The following is a 17,778-nucleotide window of genomic DNA, read 5'->3' as shown; positions in this document are numbered from 1 at the left end:
TGCAGCCCTCAGCAGCCAGCAAAGCTCACCTTGTGCAGGGTGGTCTGCTCCACTAGCTGGAAGGGAGATGGGTCGATGCAGCAGCAATCAAAACAGACAGGCTGGCTCAGCTGCTCCTGCTCCCAGGCCTCGATCTGTGGGGCGGATGGGAAGGTCACCAGTATCAGGGCCTTCCTAACCTCAGACGCCTGGCTTCTAACCAAACGCACCCATCACAGATCCTCCTGACCAGAGTGCTACCCTTCTTCCCAGAGGATGACGCTGCCCTGTCCTCCCTCATCAGACCCCAAATCCATCTTCACCCTCAGGGCACCCAGAATATGGCCCCCTCTTTCCCCAAGTCTTCCACTCTTGGGCCCCCAAGCATTTATTTCCATCTTACCCTTCCAGCCTTATTTTCCTTGACTCCTGGGACCCACTTCTCCTGTTAAACCAGACTACTTTCTGGTCTTTCCTTTTGTCTTTGTTGTTCTCTCTACCTTGACTTCCTGTGCCTGTTCTATTCCCCGATTGGGTGACTTTCCAGATGCCCCAGTTGGACATGTTTTCCCCCTTCTTTAAATTCCTATGTACTTTGCAAGTCTTTCCTTCTCAGAAATGGCACTGGTCACACTCAACCTCAACCCTGTATGGCACTGGCCTTACCTCTGCTCACAGGAAGTGACTTCCTGAGGGTGCTTGGCATTAGAAGAAACCTGCACTGCCACCTCTTTGAAAATAGATCTCAGGGAACCGTTGTTGATTTGAGCAGACTTACTGGATCACATGACTTAGTTGACTTCAGCAAAACCATTTGAGGTTTGTTTTTGTCTCTGTCTATGATGGAAGCATTAAGGCACATAGGCCAGCTGTTGTCTGACTCCAGATATGCAAAGGGAGACTCCCAAGATTCCAAAGAAGCCCTTATGCCTCTGGCTTTCATAACTGAGTCTAAGATTTTCTAAAATTGTTCTCTGGTTAGCACCTTCTGAATGATGTAGTACTTTGTGTATTTACTTTTCCAGTTTATCCTGTTTTATACCTTTAAGGTTCAGAAAATATGAACAAAGTCTGTCCCCTCCTTCTAGGATCAGGAGTGTAATCCACAGAAGGATCCCTCCATCTGTCCTTTCCTGATATTTCTGGACCCCATCATACCTCCTCTAAACTCTCATCCTTCTGACTAATGGTTCACGCAGGGATTCACCAGGTATTAGCACAGGACAGATGACTCCTTGGGAGGTATGTCACTGAGGGACTTTGTGTGTATGGGTTGGTCCGTTATACAACCATTCTGACCTCTCAGCTTCCATTCTTGCTCTTTCCCTAGGAGCAACAGCAGCAGCAGCAGCAGCAGCAGCAGCAATTTCAGTGAACATTTACCAAGCTCTCCCTTTATACAAAGCATTACTCTGCTTTACATGTCTTAGCTCACTGAAGCTTCCCAACAACTCTACCTTCATCTTCATTTTACAGATGAGGAAGCAGAGGCACACTGTGTTATAGAGTCTGCCCAGGACTCCACAGGCCATGACTGGTGGAACTGGGTGTCTGGCCTTGTGGGCTAACCATGTTCTGGGTTCAGCCTCAGCTTGTCCAAGGGGAGAAAGATGCTGTTGTTGGATCTTGTAAAAGGCTCAGCACCCATTAGAAACCAGAGTTCTAACTGTGGATGCTCTAAACAGAATATGCAGAATTAAACAAACCATAGCAAAGACTTTGGGAGAAATTCTTTCAATGATGACTTCTTTCCATGCTACTCCCCATACTGTTTTTGTCAGTATCAACATCTTGGTTGACATCAAGTTGTCATCTGATCTGATCTGAGGACTGTGCTCAAAATATCCCGAATTTTGAGTCCTATTAGGTCTTATCCTTTCAAAATAGCTCCATGGGTCACATGGGAGTTGGTAGCATCATAAAGTCTTCCTTATATAGAAATATATAATTTATCTTCTTTTTATACCTGGCTGCACTTTGTGTCTTGATTGAAATGTTCTATCAATGACACAAAGAACCAAGGAACATGCAGCAAGGAGCTCCACACTAATAAATTAACTGCTTTTCATGCTTTTTGGTGCATGTTAAATAAAATAGACATTGGCTACTAAACAAGGAACTACTCTATTGTAGTATGGTTCATCTGATTTCTGCTTGTAGCAGAAGAAAAGGCTCTTTTTTCCCCCCATGGGACCATCTATCTGGGTCTTCCATAAGTCATTTATGAAGCGGTGGCAAGGGAGGAAGTTTCATTTCTTCCTTCCTTTCCTTCTTTTCTACTCCAAGCCCCTCCTCGGAGCTTGTAGCATTTCAAATCTTCAGCGCACATTTATTCTAGATGTCCAAGAAGATGTTTCTTTAAAAATAGTATCCACCATAGCTTTTTTGTCAGCTACATACTTCAAAAGCTCTATCTTCGAAGCCAATTTGCATTCCCTTTAATACATGTAATAGTTGCTAATGGATTTTCTCTGTTCCTCTATGACCCCTGGGGCCTGTTCTGGTCAGGATCCTTGATCACCGCTTCTGATAACTGATCACTTCCTTCTGATCACTGCTCCATATTCTGTCCATGCCTCACATCCAAGCATACTCAGGATTTCACTTTTCTCTTGTGGATTTGAGAATGACTTCTATTAAGAAAGAGGGATCTGTCCTCATGAGTCTGTCATTATTTTCCTCCCATTTATAGTCCTCTGCAGCCTCAGCACAGACATTTTCCAGTGGTCCCCTGTCCCAGGGCCTGATGGGCCCAGTGTAGTAACCTCCACCAGGGAAGTTTCCCTGCTAAGAGTTTTGATGCGATTCTCTCCATTGTTAGGGTTTAGTGCTGGCCCTGGTTATTTCACCCCAGGTAAATGCCATCCTGCTTGAATAGCCTCTGCCTGGTCTGGATCATCCACTTCCAGGTCTAGGGCATGATGGTCCCGTCTACACATGAAGTTCAGAATTGTTCCCTTCTGCAAGGATTCTGTCCTTCTGAGAACACAGTGTGTCCCATCATATGCCTGCCACTTTCTCCATAGCCTTGCCTTTTTCCAACCCTGCAGAGTACTTTCCCACCTATCTTTTATTCTTAAAATAACACAATAGAGAAAGAAGGGGAAAAATAGCAATACCTTCATGGGATAGAACAAATCATCCCAGGTGCTCTTTCTCTTACTTACCTCTTCAGGTAACATGTTATCCACTAAGTCCGTCGAATCCTAGAGAAGAAAGACACAAGACAAAGTTTTTTTCCCCTTTCTCCCAAGCTAGCTACATTCTCATCTCTCTCTGGCCGGGACCATAGGAGCCTTCTTCCCAAGACCTCATTCTTGGTAGGATCTCTGCTCTCCGGATTAGAGACCATGATTTCTCATCTCTAAGAGATGAGCCCTTCCCCCGTCCTTCTCCAAGCACATCATCTCTCACCTGGGTTGTTTTCTTCTTTGCTGGTCGAGCTCGGCCCAGCAAGCAGTGCAGCAGGCACTGAAAGATAGAGGATCTTTGACCTGAAAGGAGTGGTGGAAGTGACCAGATGGAGAGAGTGGCCAGGAACTCCCCAGTGTCCCTTACAGAACTGCACTTCCCAGGTGCCTCAAGCCCAGGGACACCTCTCCACTACCCCTGCTCCCATTCCCTGGGACAGAAATATGGAGAATCAGCCAATGCAGGCTGCTCCAGCCACCCCGTAGCCTCATACGTGGGCAGAGGTGGTGCAGAGGTAACCTCCAAGGCATGAGTGAAGGGGCGTGCAAGGAGGTCTTCACCTGCAGGTTCTGGGGCTTCGGGTGACTGTTTGTGGCCAGGCAGGGGTCCATTGGGCTCCTCAAAAGATGGGGTAACACTAGGAAAGGGTGGAAGAGGAGGAGGAGGAGGCGGCAGCTGAAAGAAACAGCAGAAATCCTTGGTGTCGGGAAAGAGGTTTCTTCACGCTTCACTCCCTTACCAGTTGGCATCCTAACTCTATTCCTCCCGGGCTCAGAATCCCTAGATCCTTTTGAATTCTCATAAATACACATCTTGACGTTATCTCCTTAACTCAGAGACACTAGTCTCTCCAGCACCCAATCCAGAATTGTGTCTTTTTCACTTGTCCGAATGTCCCTTCCCTCTTCCTACTTCCCTTGCACCTGACGCAGCCCAACCCAGCCACCACCAAACGCTGATGGCGATGGCGCCCCCTGCCGATGCCTTTCTTTCCTTTTCCCTCTCGCTCGGGCTCCCTGGTCCTTCCCGGCTTGGTCACCTCGGTCTTGCTGGACAGGTCCTCATCTTCATCCTCATCCACAAAGGCGAAGGACTCTGGCCGACCCCTTGGCGCGCCGCCCAGGAGCCCGTCCCCCGCTAGCCGTGCCTTGCCATCGTAGGGCAGCTCGGACAACTTCAGCGCCAGGTCCCGGGCTGCCCGCAACCTCCGCTCCGGACACAGGTGGCGCTGCAGGAGGGACTGCAACTCGGAGCGCTCCACGGACCCCAGCAGGATCCTGGAATCTGGGAGGAGATCCACGCTCAGCCGAAACCCTGCCCACACCCTGCCATGCTCCGAATGATCTGCCGGGGCAGCGAACCCCAGAGCGCCTCCCTTTTCCAGAGTTTGCCCTCTTGTTCCCCGAAAAGCATTTCAAAAATCCTTCAGGGTTAACCTCACTGGCTCTTTTATTTCACCCATTGAGCACTTGTAGACCCAACTGGTAGCATACTAATTGATGCTGAAGTGTACTTACTTGGACACTGCCCTTATACAGGCAATGGAAGACCTTGATATTAAAATACGCTGATCAATGCTGTCCACATAGAATGAAACAAGGAATGCCAGCAAAAAGGCATTGTAGAAGGTACTTAGAAGGTGTCTGAGCTTAGAGGAAATATTTGAGTTAATAAAATTAGAAAATTTTGGATGCTCTGAATATCTGATATCAGAACTGGCAATCTGAATGCCTCCAAATAACGCTACGTGATTTTTATCTATTGCACGAATTCAAACACTAGAGAAGTATGTATGTATGTATGTATGTATGTGATACAGGGTCTCACTATGTAGTTCAGCCTGGACTTCAACTCACAATGTGTCTCAGGCTGGACACAAACTCACAGCCATCCTCCCGCATCACCCTCCCGAGTACAGGCATGCACACTACACCTGGCTAGAAGTATTTATTGACTATCCAGTAAATACTTAGAACAAAACACTCTGGAAATATAGAAGTTATTGTTTCTACCTTCAAGGAATACTCAGTTTTGTGATGGAAACAAGACAATACATGTACAAAGCACAGTAAGAAATAATAAAAAGCAGTATGAAGTGCCAGAGGTGGGCAGGAAGGATGAAGAGAGAGAGAGAGAAATGTGGAATCATCCTTTACTCAAATCATCCACTCCTACATAGGGAACAGTTTCTTGTCTTCTTTAAGTTGGGCATTGAGAACAGGTGTGATTTAGTTAAGTAGTCAAGGGCCATGAGATTTACAGCTTGCCCTCCTTATGCATTCCCTATTTGTGAACTCATCTACTCATCAAAATATACATTTGGAACCCAAAATCAATACCAGAGGTGCCTTTGCTGTAATTCACAGATATGTGCAAAGCGACAAAAAAGTTGAATTGCCTGATGCTTGTGTTCCCAGCTGGAATGGAACAAAACAGTGCCCAGCCCTCTCATTTCAGCTTGAGTACTGTAAAAGAGAGTTCTTTTTGCAGCCTGTTTAATGCTAGGCTTTTCACATCTTTGTGTTTTGTGTTCATGCTTTTGCTGATTAAAACAGCCCCAAATGTAATTCTGAAGGGCTGCCTGGTGTTCCTGAGCATATGGAGGCTGTGCTGGACCTCACTGAGAAAATATGTATGGTAGGTGAGCTCCATTCAGGCATGATTATGTGCTGCTGGCTGTGAGCTCCATGTTAACACATCAGCAGTATCTACGGAAGAAGGCATTTTAGAAAGAAACACACATAAATGAGATTATGTATTGACTAGTTGATGAAAATGGTGTGATAAGAGGCTTGGTCCCTGTATTTCCCCTAGAAGTAACTGTTTATTACAGTGTCCAGTAACTCCACATTCATGGTGACTTTATGAACACAGCTGCCTTCAGTATTGACAATCAATTGTCTTTCTTTGGTTAGATTTTTAACTGTTTTCTTGTACACGTGATATATCTGCATTTTTCCTTCCTTAAGGAACATAATGTCCCTGAGGAGTATACAATGGGCCTCCCATAGTAGGTTGGTTGGTCCCTAAAGACAAGCCCACACCAGTGTCCTCCACTTCTATGGAACCCCTGTTGAGATCAGCAGCTCAGGAATCCATTTCCTTCCTTCCCACTGACCTTTTGAATCAACCAGTGGTAAAGTCTTGACTGTGGTGGCCTGGAGCAGGTTTTGCAGTTCCCCATATGTGCATGAAGCTGAAACAAACTTCACATCGCGTACCATGATGTCCTCAACAAAGATTGTAAATTTGCTATGGAAGGAGAAAGCACAGTGGGTTAGTCCCACCATATGCCTGTGCCTTTGCTGTCTCTTCTATTCCTCCCATGAGGTTAGACATGCATCAGTCACCCACAGTATTTATGCGCACGGAAACAAGAAACTAATGAAAACCAGTTCTTCCCAACATTGGCCCTGACCTCCTCTCAGCCTCAGAACCTCCCATCCCCCAGCAACTCTGAGCTAATTCCAGCTAATGGCCCTGACCTGAGCTGCTTCCAACCGAGGTCAGGCAAGTAGGGCAGCTTCTTGACCTGGATGATGCTGTCATAGAGGGAAGGCTGCAGGCTCTGAGCCACCATGTTGGCCAAGATAACAGCCACCATCATGGGTAGGATGTGAGCAATCTGACCCGTTAATTCGAAGCAAATCACAGCTGTGGAGACTGTGTGGGACACGGCACCTGTCAGGGCCGCTGCTCCTAGAATGACACAGGAATATATCAAGAGGTTATGGCTGCATTCCTGGCATGAAGGGTACCTGGGGAAGTGGTGGGAAGGATGTAGAATGGGAGGCAGGACCTTGGTCAGGGACAATACTTCTATCAAGACTAGGAGCTAGCTTGTGACCTGCTAGAAAATTATGCTTTTGATTACATTCTATAACATTCAGTAAATCACAAAATGTTTGCATAAGCCAAAATGCCCTTTTGTAATATGAAGATAGCAATGTCTTACCCATTCTTTGTTTTTGAAAGTTTGTATCATATTTAACTGAACTTTTTAAAACACCACTATGGCATTTTACCTTGTGCCTTCGGTGTTTATGCCAACAGTAAATGAATGAATAGAGTAAAAACCCAAGAACTGTGCTGTGGACTTGGAGCAATGAGACCTGCATCAGATCTTGAGTCTGTATTTTAACAGTATAAATAGAATTTAATTGCTCTGGAATCTCTGCTGTCATCTGTAGAGTAAAGAGGTCATTAAATGAATTCTATAGCCCTTGCAGATCTAACAGTTTATGATCCTATAAGCTCACTGAAGATAGAATCTGTCTTGTTTGTTTTTCAGTTATTTTCTCCGTACATGCTCTTTTTTGGGGGGGGGGTACCAGGGATCGAACTCAGGACCTTGCACTTGTGAGGCAGGTGGCAGAACCACTGAGCTAAACCCCCAGACCCTGAGTTATTTTCTCATCAGCCCAAATATGAGGTAGATATCCTGTGGGAAAAATATTGGAGTAGGCATATGTGAAAATGTAACAAGAAAAAGTTACAAAAGGAAAATATTGAGAGGAGTAACACTACTGAATGGTGCACACAAAATACCTCAGAACAAGCACCATCACAGGACCTGTGTACAGGGACATGCAGATCAGGGAAGATGCAGATGGACAGCCAAGAGGTATGAAGTGGGGGAATAAGAGTAGATGCTAACTGCTAACAGCGGGTTTTACAAAGAAAACATGGTGAGGAGTAGGTGCCATCTGAGCCATACAGCTGGTTTACTGGTTCTCATCCATGGGAGGGTGTGACCTTAGACCTTATGGGATTTTGGCAAAGATGGGAAACAGGGAGGAGGCATAGTAATTCTGAGGATTATAATGGTCACTTTTAGAATAACTCCATTTCAGGAGTCATGTAAGAATGAAGAAACTAAGGCTCAGAAAAGCAGCTGACTTGCTCCATGGTCAGTCAGGCAACAATTGGCAGAGAAAGCCCACAGTTCATGTTCCTCAGCTCCTAACGCTTGTGTTTAGTCTCTATCAATGTCAGTGCATCTCAGGGTGAGTGCACCTGAGCAATCACCTGCCTTGTTGGTTCCATGATTCTTAGCAGGAAAAGAAAATCCTTACTAGACATCCAGACATAGTCCAACGTGTTTTCATCCTTATTTCCTCATGTGAGAGCCCCATTATCCCTTTTCCACATGAGGAAACCAAGGTTCAAAGAAGTTCAATAAGAGATCATGAGAGCCAGAGCAAAGGGTTGAATATTTGAATAAAAGGTGAGTTCAACAGCATTAAATCAAAACCACACTGTGTATTCTGGATTTAAGATGTATTAAGAGACTTTCATTGTGGGAATTTGGGATTCTCAAAGTTTGGTTACTGGAGGGTGGGAATGTGGCTCACCAATTACTGCGTAGCCCCCAGGCAGAATTTTGTAGATAATGTCATCAAATAAGATACCCTCCGGGAATAGCATGGCCATGATTTCTCCCACCAACCTTCCAAATGCAGCTCCTAGAGGGAATATAAAAGAAAGAAAAATCCTGTAAAGTCCAAGTTTCTCATTCTCTGCTTCCAAGATAATCTCTGTTAATTGATAAGACCAAATGCAAATTCCCAGCATCCCAGGTATCTCCTTGCTTCCCCAGTACCCTAGATTGCAGCTACTAGTAAGACACCACCAGAACTTACCTAATACAAACACAGGCATGAAGCCTCCACAGGGAATGGGCATAGTGGTAGCTACGATAGACATCCAAAACTAGGGTAGAAAAGAAACATTAGAATATCCTCCTTACTCGCCCAAAATACACCAGTGGACTCCCTTCTTGCTGTCTCCTCCTTCCCACTTTAGGCGACACCACAGAAATACTGGGAAAGGGCCAGGGATTTAGCTCAGTGGTTCTAGCGCCTGCCTCTAAAGCACAAGGTCCCGAGTTTGATCTCTGGTACCAAAGAGAAATACTGGGATGGCTAATCCTTCTGGAACCCGTCCTGTCTGTCTCCTTTTTTTCAGAACCAAAAACCTTGGCACTCTCAGGCTGAGAGATCATCAAAGACAACTGGATAAGAAAATATAACACAAATCCTTCCCACTTTGAGTGACTGTGTTTTCTTTTTGGCACACTCTAGAGAAAGGAATAGAGCCCCAAAAGATCTCTCTTTCACTGCCCCAAGAAGATTCCAGATTACTGTACTTACTTAATCCAGAAAGTTTCCTCCTGGAGAGTAGCCTGAAACTCTTGAAGCTGGAGGAGTCCTCTCCTTGGTTAGGCAATGTTTTTGAAAACGAACCCCCAGGTCTAAGTGGCAGACACTGAAGTCTTAGTGACTTACTGTGTGACTTTATAAAGTCCACCAGTGTGGCAAACCTCATAGAAGAAGCTTGTGGGAAGAGTGTTGTGCCTGTGCCATTTGCTATCACATCAAACCACCTTAAATGAAGATCAAAAATTAGATCTGGAACGAGGAGTGTAACTCAGTGGTAGAGCACCTGCCTGGCATGTGCTAGGCCCTGGGTTCCATCCCCAGCAGCCTCCCTACACCCAAATCTGTTCTTGATGTAGTGAGAGGGCCAAGTGAGAGCCAGATTAGTCAGATAATATGATAGAAAATATCTCCAAGGCCAATTTCATCAGGCAGTATCTTAATACAAACTGAGTTGTAGCAAATGCAGGGTGTATGTTCTCAGGCAAAGAATGCAAAAGAATTGAGAAACACAATGGAAAAGCAATAGTGGTTGAAGTTTTGAAATATTTGCCAAAGAAGTAAAAGTATGATACATAACAAATAAACTAAGCAATAGTTTTACATACATATATACTTCTAAAACAAATCAACATTAGAAAAGGATCTCAAACTAATTAAGTACAAGATGATAATTGAAGCTCAAACAAACTGACAAGATTAAAATATTTACAATTTTGAAATTGCTCCAGTTGCTCTGTAAACTAATGGGAAATAAATTTTTTAATTTTCTAATTCTCCTCAGCCAAGGCTGAACTCATGAGGTAGTAATGAAGATTTTCAGAAAGCATCATCCCAGAAGTACTCAAATGAGGCAAATCATACTTCTCCATGTCAGAATATGACTATGTCAAAGAATTAAGAATGCAAAATTAAATGTCCAAGATGAGAATGTAGACTGAGATTTCAAGGAAGAGAACGTACCTTGTGATTTCTGCTTTTTCTGCACTGGCACAGTGCTCAGTAAATGTTGGTATGATACAGGAAGGAAGGAGGGAGAGAAGGAAGATGGATCATAGATTGGTCAAATAGCATTCCTATAGAGCAAAAAAGCTCCTCAGAGCTAATATTTACTAAAATACCCAACAGTGATGCTCATCCCGGGGAACGTGTTTGAAATGAAGACAACCAGACCTCTCAGAAGGCCACGGCATCAGGCTATCTGGAGGCATGATTCTAAGCACTTGTAGGTTAAGCTTCTTAAGTGATTGTGACATTTAACAGTTTGAGACTCCTTGAACGATCAGACACCAACTCTTTGTGGTAAGTGCATAAAAACCATAAGAGATTTTATAGGCTAGGGTTAATCTGAAACTCCAGTACTACAGAATATAGGTGACTAATGGGTCTGATTTCAGAGGAAGAGCTAGATTATCCTCCAAGATACGTGTGTGAACAGAGTGCAGATTAGAGAGCATTGAAGTCATCCACTCCTATAGCACAAAGAATGGCACATGAGATAAGTGAACTCTTCTAGCTAATGGCACATGAAAGAACAGACCCAGAAGTGATGTGGAAAACAACTCCTAAACACCCAATTCTGGTGGAAAAATGGGAAACTAGAGACCAACTATCATAGATTCTAAATATAGACTTAGACCCCTCACAAGAGGAGTGATGGGAAGATCAGTGGAAAGAATTCTACAGAACATCAGGCTGTGCTGAAAATTAATGATACTTGGTTGAACATTAGACTTATTAAAGGGGAAATGGAGAGGCTGAAATTATATTTGTATTCATTATAAATAGCTTGACTTATAACACAACGATTGCCATGTCTTGAGATAAAGGAAGACAGAAGTTCCCTTCATCAATATTATGAAAGAGCTGAAGTGAGAATCTCACCAGCCTACACTGACTGCCAGAAAACTTCAGGGACTGAATTTTAAATCTGGTTGTGGAAAATAGTTTTAGACCCTGCAATGGTTTGGATATGCTGTGAATGTTTCCCTGAGGCTTCATGTTTTGAAATTTAATCCCCATTGTGAGGTAGAAAAAGGGTGAAAACTTAACCCGACCGTAGGGTTCAGAGATGGAGCTTTTGGAAACCAGTTAGGATTAGATTAGGTTGTTAGAGTGGAGTCTTTGTGACAGACTTTCCTGGTGGCTTCACAAGAAGAAGGAGAGAGAACAGAAGAGGACATATGTAGACAAACGTGTGTGCTGTGTCTCCTGACACAGATGTAATGCTCTGCTCTGCCTGAGCAGTGGCAAGAGCGCCATTGCTAAATGTGGCTCCCGAACGTTGGAGGTCCTAAACTGTAAGCCAAAATCAACCTGTTTCTTATAAAGTAGCCTGCCTCGGGTACTTCATCATTGTAACAAAGAACAGACTAATACATTCACTTTTATATTTTAATTTGGCTCTGTGTTCTATTTTGGGAAAAATAAGGGTATGATTGTGAATTCAATGGTTAGGTAGTGAAAATGCTAGGAAACAGTAATAAGTAGTGATATGTATTTGTAGCAATGAATGCTTTTATGGATATAAATATTATAGAATATTACAGACCTACTGCAAACTGCTCAGCCTGCAATATAGCCCAGGAAGTATGGTTTTTCAGTTAGAAATTAATCATAGAAATATACAGTTGAATCCTTCTATATCATCCAAGTAGGGCTCTCAAAATAAGCCTTAATCTATGAAGTGGAATGCAGATACATAACTAGAAATCTGGGACGATGGAATGAGGTGAGGGGGAAAATATACAGTATTTATTTCTACAAAACTTTAGAAAATCTTGACATTTTAACAATGGGTTTGTAGAGTGAATGACCAGTATGGAAGCTAGGATTTATAAATTGGAGGTGAGAACTCCACAATGAAAGTTCACAAATCAAATTCCTAAAAGACACTGAGAACTTCTTTATGAAAAAATGTTAAATATTTTGAGGGTAGAAATAAATAAGGAATAAATTATTGAAGTAAATGTCCCAAAATATGGAAGCTATAGATCCAATTAACCCACTTTGAGTGGCCCAGGGAAGAATATACACAAATACAGCTTCAAGAAAGTCACACAAACCCTGAGAGTATAAGTCACAGAGTTGAAACCTGGTATGTGAAACATCTGGTATCTCTAATCTATTATATAATCATTGAAGAGTATGTGAAATGAGTAGCAAGAAATCTTTTTATGATACTGTGGATTGAACCCAGGACCTTGACACTGACCTACATCCCAGCCCTTTATAATTCTGAGACAGGGTCTTGCTAAGTTACTAAATTGTCCAGGTTGGGCTCAAACTTTGGATTCTCCTGCCTGAACCTTCCATAGTAGTAGGATCACAGGTGTGAGTCATTATGTCTGGTTTTAAAATAATTTTTTCAGCTGCAAGCATAAGATTAGTCAAAGATCAATGATCAAGTATTATGTACTTGGCACACACGTGCTTAATAATATTTATTGAACAAATTAATCCATTGGATTTTGAAATAATAATCTAATTTAGTGACTCATATACTGAAAAAAATGCAGATTCATAAAAGGTATAACAAATAAGTTAACAGCAAGGCATTCAAAAGTGTGAAAGTTCAGTGTGGACAGGCATGTATGAGAAACATAATACACAGAGGAACATGTTGGATTATTTAGGCAAGCCATACTATTAGGAAAAGGGAAATCATCAAAAAAGAACAAAAAAGGCAATCAGCAGCTGTGACAGATGTCACAACCGAGGAGGGAAATAAAAAATGTCTTTGTATGAGGCAGTAATTGAGAAGGCTAGAAAAAGAACAGGTGTAAAAAAAAGGTCAGCTTTTGTTTCCTAATTGAAGTTAGGAAAAAATAGTCTGAGCATGGAAAAATTCTCATAGCCTCACTACCTAAATAGAGACTAATGAGATGACATTTATAAAAATTATTTAGAGTCATTAAAAAATTGATTTAAATATTCTCATCTCTTTTAAAATCCCAGAAAAGAGATTACTCACAGAATGGGGGGTGGGGGGGATGTGTGTGCAAATCACCTGAAAATGAATCAAGTACATGGATAATGAAGCACCTAATTACCCAACATGTGGGGGGAACTTGGCTAATTCATGTGAAGTTTTGACACACTTATCTATATTGCTAAACTCTGCCTTGCCTCGTTTACTTGACTGTTGTGATGCTTTAATAAGAGAACAAGTAGAACCATTAGAAGGGGTATTATAATTATGCCAACATCACTAAGTTGATATGAATGGAGCAACTACCCCAGATATGGTTCTCATCTAGAGATGGGCAACTTATTTATGCCATGGCATCCTAGTGACTTCTTTTTAGGATGGATAAAGACCAGATAAGTTCTTCCCCTCCTACCTCATGCAAATCCTGGGGTATCATGCTAGATTGAAAACAGAGGTTTGGGGAACTGCAGTGGGGTGTGGTACCTTCATGATGAAGAAGAGAAGGATGATGATGACAACGTTGACTCGGGGGTGGATCCATACAGCCGACTGGCCCAGGATTTGGGGGTCGCCCTCGTGCTTTACCCATGTATTGTTGTCAAACAGGGTGCTGATGGCTTCACGGGGCATCAGCTGTGCGGGGAAGAAGCAGAAGGTGTAGGTTCTCCAGGGATCTAGTGCATTTCCTTTTTTAGAGAACTCATTCTCCAACCTCATTATTCAAGGGTCCCTTTTGCCCTTTGCTCAGGGAGGGAGTTGATCCTGGGACAAAGCCACAGAAGCTGAAAGCCTTAAATGTCCTCTTCCTTCCTGGCTTAGGAACCTGGTCAGGTGCAATGACCTGAAGCCACTCTCAGGTTCCCCTTGAGCTGACCTCTCCAGCCATGAACTGGCCCATTCCTGGCGGAAAGGTGAACGAGGCGATGACAAAGGTAACAATTCCAGGATACAGCAGGCGGCTGAAAAAGAAACAGAGTTAACCTTCTCCCCAGCTTAGCCAACCCCAGCGCTGAACTCTGGCAAGCTGAAGTTTCCTGTAGTCAACCAGAGGCACAATTCTTTCAACAAAGAACATTCTCTTTGCCAAAAAATATAATCTAATCTTTATAGGGAAGCCAATGCACCTTGCCCCCTACCCACAGAGCTCCCTACTGTTTTAATGCATATCACCTAAAGGCATCGAATATCTTTCACAAAGATTAAAAAGGGAGGAACTCTACAAGAAACCAGAAAGCAAGTAGGTAGGGCAAGGGAAGGGCAGTGACTCACTGCTTAGCAAGAAACTGGCTGAGGGCCTTGTGCTTTCGGACACCGAGCATGACTTGGCGATGCAGGTACACAAATACAGCTCCCAGGAACCCACAGCAAATTCTGAGGGTGTAAGTTACAGGGTTGCAAACTTACAGACATGAAACGCACATCCCTCAGACCCAGTGACTGCAGGGAAACGCACCAGCCCTCACCTTTCCTTTCTACACCACTCCCCTAGTGATTTACACCTTACCTGTGCCCCCTCACCTTCTGCCCAGCTTGGGTCCCTTCCAACCCACAGCCTCACCCACTCCCTGCTCACCACACCCACAGCAGGTGGCCCCACTGACCCAATGACAGCAAAGGCTGGGAGTTCCTGTAGGTCAAAGGGGAAGTCCATTCGGAAATTGGTTCGGAACAGAGCCGTGATGGTGACTACAGGAGGAAAAGGCAAGAATGTCGGGAGGAGAGTCACAGGAAGCCACGGATAGGGAAAAGAGGTCATCAGTTTCAAGGGTCCCTTCTTTCCTTCCTCTAGTCCCACTTTCTCTTCTCTTTAATTTCCTTTTTTCTATTCACAGACCCCTGCCCCCCAACACACACACACATGCTCCTTGACCTAGATCCTTGTCCTATGCCCTTGGGCTTGGTCCCACTTCCCAAGTCCTGCCCTCCATTTCTCTTCTGATATGCCCCCCAGAGCTTTCTTCCTCACCCCTTCTTCACCAGCATTCCCAAGTCACACCTCCTTTGGCCCTCCCTGTTACCAGCATCCTTGTTCCACACCGCCAGCACTCGGAACACAAAAGCACTGAACGTGGCTGCAAAGAATCCTCGCCAGTAGTTCCGCACGGCAAAGTAGGTAGAGGTGACCTCAATGCTGAAGAGCACACCTATGGGGACAGGGAAGCTGGGTCAGGAACACTCACCCTCCACCCCATCACATGGACCCGAGGGGCTTTTGCTACAGCTCCGGTCTGGGGGAAGCAGTAGTGGAAAGTATGATCTCTTGGTCTTCCATGCCGTAAGCCACATACTACTCAGACTGAATTTTATCTTTTTTTTTTTAAGTCAGACCAGGGATGTGGTTCAGTAAGATACAGAGAAGATGAGAAACGGATGGGCCTTCAACCCCCAAACCCAAAACATAAGGTTCCAGTGGCCATACCCTCAACACCCCTTAATACATATGGTTGACTGGGGTTCACAACTATCGGGTGTCCATGGAGTTTTAAAGGAAGTGGAAAAATTCTGCAGAAAAGTGAAAAGAGAGGACGCTTCCAGAGCAGGTGCTCAACAGAGTCACCATGAAGAGCTCAGAATTTGCTGGTTCTCTTGACAGCCCCCTCCAACCTGGCTACCCTCATGGGGGGGACTTCATGAGAAATAAGAAAGAGAGGACAATACTCAATATTCCATGACATGAAAGCAGAGGAGTCATCCAAATTAAAAAAATACAGAAAACCAGACTTAAAGGAACTAAAGGAAAGGGGGAAACCAAGGCTAGAAGAAGACAAAAGCCATTATATTTAAGAAGGGTGAGTGAGGTGAAAGGAAAGCCAACTAGAAGTCCTCACTAGCACTGTTTCTGAGAGAAAATGAGGAGGAACAGACAAAAGCAAAGTGTGGTGGGAACAAAGACAGGAGTGCTGACGAAGTCCTAACAAACAGTGTTCAAGAGATGCCAAAAAACTCACAAAAAACAAACAAACAAAATATATGTATATGTATCTTTAAACACAACAAGAACGCAGCCAGGCATGGTGGCCCAGGCACACCTGTTATCCCACCACTTGGGAGGCTGAGGCAGGAGGACCATTTCAAGTTCAAGGCCAGCTTCAACTACATAGTGAGTTCAAGGGCAGCCTCAACTACATAGGGAGACCCTGTCCCAACTCCCACCCCAATACTAAGAATAAAGGGGTTGGATTTTGATTCAGTGCAAAGTAAAAGTTGATAACAAAATTACCTAAAACCTGCCTAAGTTTCATAGAAAATAAGGAGGGAAAACCAGGGAAATGCAGTGCCTAATGAGATGACTGGAGATAAGCCTGACTAACACAGCAAGTTTTGCCTCCTTCTTTGTCTCCAAGGCAAACAGCTGTTGGGTTGCCCACGATCCGCCCACTGCCTCCTCCTTAAGGCAGTATCTCACTTGCTGGGAATCTTCTTCTCCCTAATTTCCATTCACGAGTCACATCTCTAAAATTCCTTAAGACTTCTCCCTACCATATCTCCTACAGGGGACCATCAACTGTCATTGAGTCTGAGCACCAGGTGGACAGTGGCCCGGTGGGTACCCCCTCCCAGAGCTGTGTTGGCAGAGTTTCCAGTGGTCAGCCCTGATGTCACTCTCTTTGGGGAGCCATCTCCAGTCTTCCTGTTCAGGTAGAAACCATCCATCATTTATTTCACTCTCTCGGGTTTCTGGATTATTAGATCACTCGCCACTTTCAGATCTAGTTATTTGTGCACATTTTTGAGTCTCCCACTAAGACTGTAAATTCCTAGAAACCAACACATAGTTTACGCCTGGCGCATGGTCAGTGCTGAAAGCCTGTGCCAGGGATGAGCAGAAGACAGGAAACAACTAGGTAAAGAGAAAGGACAGATGAGAACAGAATGAGTGGAATGTCAAAAATAGAGCTAGGCAGGGGGCCCTGGGGCAGTGGTGTCCCAGCCACTCGTTCTGTCCTGCTCGTCAAATCCCACTAGGAAGGCAGCCTGCCTTGCTGCCTAAAAGGAGGCTTTGACCCAGTGGGTGGAGTGTGCCTTTCTCCTTTTTTTGCCCGTAACAAAAGTAAAGTCAGCTTTTATTTCCTGGGTAAAACTATCCAACTTACGAATATTTTACAATTTTTTTTGAAATCCTGAGCTAGGTTTTCTTTCCCACGAAGTGGATCTGGGACACTTTCCCTCACAGTCTGTCACTGTATGCTCAGGAAAGAGAGCTAATTTTAATATTAGCCTCAGCCAAACAGAAAATGTGCTGTTAAAAGGAAACAAAGCTTTGAAAACACAAACAGCTTTTGGGAACTCTCATCTCTTCAGTCTGGAATACTGCTCTTCTCCTGTTCCAGCTTCCTTCTCTGTTTTCTCTGCTGTCTTCTGTGTCTCTCTGTCCAACCCAGGGCAGTGTCATTGGTCTTCCATACTCGTTGCTCACAGGCACCTTTTCTCTTTCAATTTCCCTTATGCTCATGGTGTCAGCTACACCTATATGCTACTGGTCAGCAAATGTATGTCTTCAGCCCAGTTCCTGGGTTT

General features: G+C 44.1%; 1 protein-coding gene across 7 annotated transcripts in view; it reads right to left on the bottom strand.

Annotated features, from left to right (window-relative positions):
- The window catches only part of Clcn1 (chloride voltage-gated channel 1), a 34,529-nt gene that overhangs the window by 2,184 nt on the left and 14,567 nt on the right, over positions 1–17,778 (bottom strand). For 6 of the 7 annotated variants that reach the window (XM_087207609.1, XM_087207612.1, XM_087207608.1 and 3 more), the window contains 14 exons: positions 15,279–15,404; positions 14,862–14,946; positions 14,530–14,631; positions 14,135–14,219; positions 13,744–13,893; positions 8,814–8,883; positions 8,526–8,636; positions 6,657–6,870; positions 6,290–6,423; positions 4,211–4,455; positions 3,732–3,846; positions 3,394–3,473; positions 3,147–3,185; positions 30–134 (listed from right to left, as the gene is read on the bottom strand). In XM_087207609.1, the coding sequence (XP_087063735.1) occupies positions 30–134; positions 3,147–3,185; positions 3,394–3,473; positions 3,732–3,846; positions 4,211–4,455; positions 6,290–6,423; positions 6,657–6,870; positions 8,526–8,636; positions 8,814–8,883; positions 13,744–13,893; positions 14,135–14,219; positions 14,530–14,631; positions 14,862–14,946; positions 15,279–15,404 (1,661 nt within the window). The remainder of the gene's footprint in view (positions 1–29; positions 135–3,146; positions 3,186–3,393; positions 3,474–3,731; positions 3,847–4,210; positions 4,456–6,289; positions 6,424–6,656; positions 6,871–8,525; positions 8,637–8,813; positions 8,884–13,743; positions 13,894–14,134; positions 14,220–14,529; positions 14,632–14,861; positions 14,947–15,278; positions 15,405–17,778) is intronic. The other variant, XR_015449901.1, reaches the window with a different exon arrangement.

The sequence above is a fragment of the Heterocephalus glaber genome, unplaced genomic scaffold, assembly GCF_053883595.1.
Source record: "Heterocephalus glaber isolate CG9 unplaced genomic scaffold, H.glaber_assembly_v1.0 deba00000818, whole genome shotgun sequence".
Taxonomy (NCBI): domain Eukaryota; kingdom Metazoa; phylum Chordata; class Mammalia; order Rodentia; family Bathyergidae; genus Heterocephalus; species Heterocephalus glaber.
Note: the sequence above shows the minus strand (reverse complement) of the source record. Positions and strands in the feature narration are given on the sequence as shown.